This window comes from Diaphorina citri, unplaced genomic scaffold (genome assembly GCF_000475195.1).
Source record: "Diaphorina citri unplaced genomic scaffold, Diaci psyllid genome assembly version 1.1 scaffold11115, whole genome shotgun sequence".
In the NCBI taxonomy this organism is placed as follows: domain Eukaryota; kingdom Metazoa; phylum Arthropoda; class Insecta; order Hemiptera; family Psyllidae; genus Diaphorina; species Diaphorina citri.
Window position 1 is genome coordinate 1 of NW_007388487.1, and position 1731 is coordinate 1731.

The 1731-nt window shown below is 40.0% G+C and overlaps 1 protein-coding gene across 1 annotated transcript; it reads right to left on the reverse strand.

The window, feature by feature from the left end:
* Positions 1–602: 602 nt before the first annotated feature.
* Positions 603–1482, reverse strand: LOC113472966 (probable G-protein coupled receptor 158; the record flags this gene model as incomplete). The annotated part of the gene is made up of 2 exons (XM_026832740.1): positions 603–815; positions 1327–1482. Coding segments are annotated over 2 exons (369 nt in total), but the record flags the coding sequence as incomplete, so codon positions are not given.
* Positions 1483–1731: the final 249 nt, after the last annotated feature.

Consider the following 1731-nt stretch of genomic DNA (forward strand, 5'->3'; position numbering starts at 1 on the left):
AAAAAAAAAAAAAAACATTTTGGGGTTCAGTCAGTCTCGTGATCTCTCTCCCTCTCTCTTTTCTCTTTCCTATAGTATAGTTTCTTCAAATTAAATATACCCCGAAGGCAAGGAAAACCCACACCCTTAACAAATGAAGAGTGCCTGAAACAAAAGTGATGTGGCTGTCATAAGGGGATTGAAACCCTTATGCCGGCTATTCACTCTCAGACGGACTGACAGACTTCGGTCGGAAGCTTTTTCCGTCACACACGTTCCGATGGTCTGAGCATGAGTGGCTATCCTTTAATTTATGTTGTTGTTGTAGCGGCTTCAGCTGTAGCTGAATGATGATGGCAGATTAAAGCTGCCTCGGTAGCGTAGTGGTCAAGACGCTCGCCTGGTAAACAGGAGGGCGTGGGTTCGATCCCAGCCGAAGCATGGAATTTTATCCTCATTTATTTGAGATTTTGACCACATAATAATGGAGCTCTAAAGGTTAGGTGGTAGAAAACGCCTCCGGCGTTAACCTCGCCTCGTGGTTACCTTCCACTCAAGAGTCTATTATTATTATTATTAAAGAAAGGATATCTTTTTTCTGCCATCACTAGAGAGACTAGACACTATCCTCCCTGTTTATAGTCCCACAGGTAGACACTAGTCTGTTCTCTGTTTAACGTCCTAGCCAGTCTTAAGTTTATCCAACTCACCTGTAGAGAGAACCTCCTGTGGGCCACTTTTCGGCCTCCTCGTCTCTTGGAGATGTGTGGATTGTTTTGACGCAAGGTTTTGTTCTTCAAGATTTCCAACTGAGTGTACAGACGCTTCAGTTCAGCCTGGTCAACAAGAGAGGGGGGAATTTTTTTTTCTTTTTTTATTAAGGGTATGAGACATTTTCACCTACATATTTCTGATTTTGAAAATTTGAGCCGATTCCAATAGTTTTTTTTATTTAGGGAATGAGGGGACCCTATAATGAAAATTTACAGCCTTTTTCCGAATTCTGAAAACTTGAGCCAATTTCAAAAGAAAAAGAACAAGGTTTTGTCGGGACACTTTAGCTGTTTAACATACCTATGGTTGGATTAACCAATATTTTTTCAGCCACTAGAAGGCGTGTTAAGTTCCATTTGATTTGTATAAGATTAACAGGGCTGTTAAGGTAACAGGACGTTAGGGGCTAAAAAGAAGGTTGGTGAGACCCATTCCTACTCTGGGAAGCGGTGCTGAATATTGCAATATTGAATAATTTCCTTTTAGAAGGAGGATAATAAGCAAAGTAACTAGGGTACTATACGGATTTGTGACTCAAAAAGGTTTACGTAACTCGTGCGATTCCGGACTTACGCGTATATCATCGGGATTCATGTCGGATATATTGACTTCGGATATATCGATGTCAGATATGTAGCCTGCACCATCTTGAGTCGGTTTGTAAGCATCTGATGGTTCATGGGATAGATGCGCCTGCAAGTCTCGCACTTGTTTGTAGTGATACCAAAACTGAAATAATACGAGTAACATATGGAATTATTAGATTAGAATAGAAAATATATTATGTACCCTACTTATACTGCTAGAATTAAGACTAAAAAGTCCTTTAACTCCCGCAGTCTAGACAAGGTCTTAAGTATTTGAACTGTTTGAAGCAGATAGATTTTGTAAATAATTTTGTGAGTTTTGTATTGCATACTTCGTGTTGATTTAGGGCGTTCATATCATTGCGCAGACTCGTCAAGATAAAGAGATCCA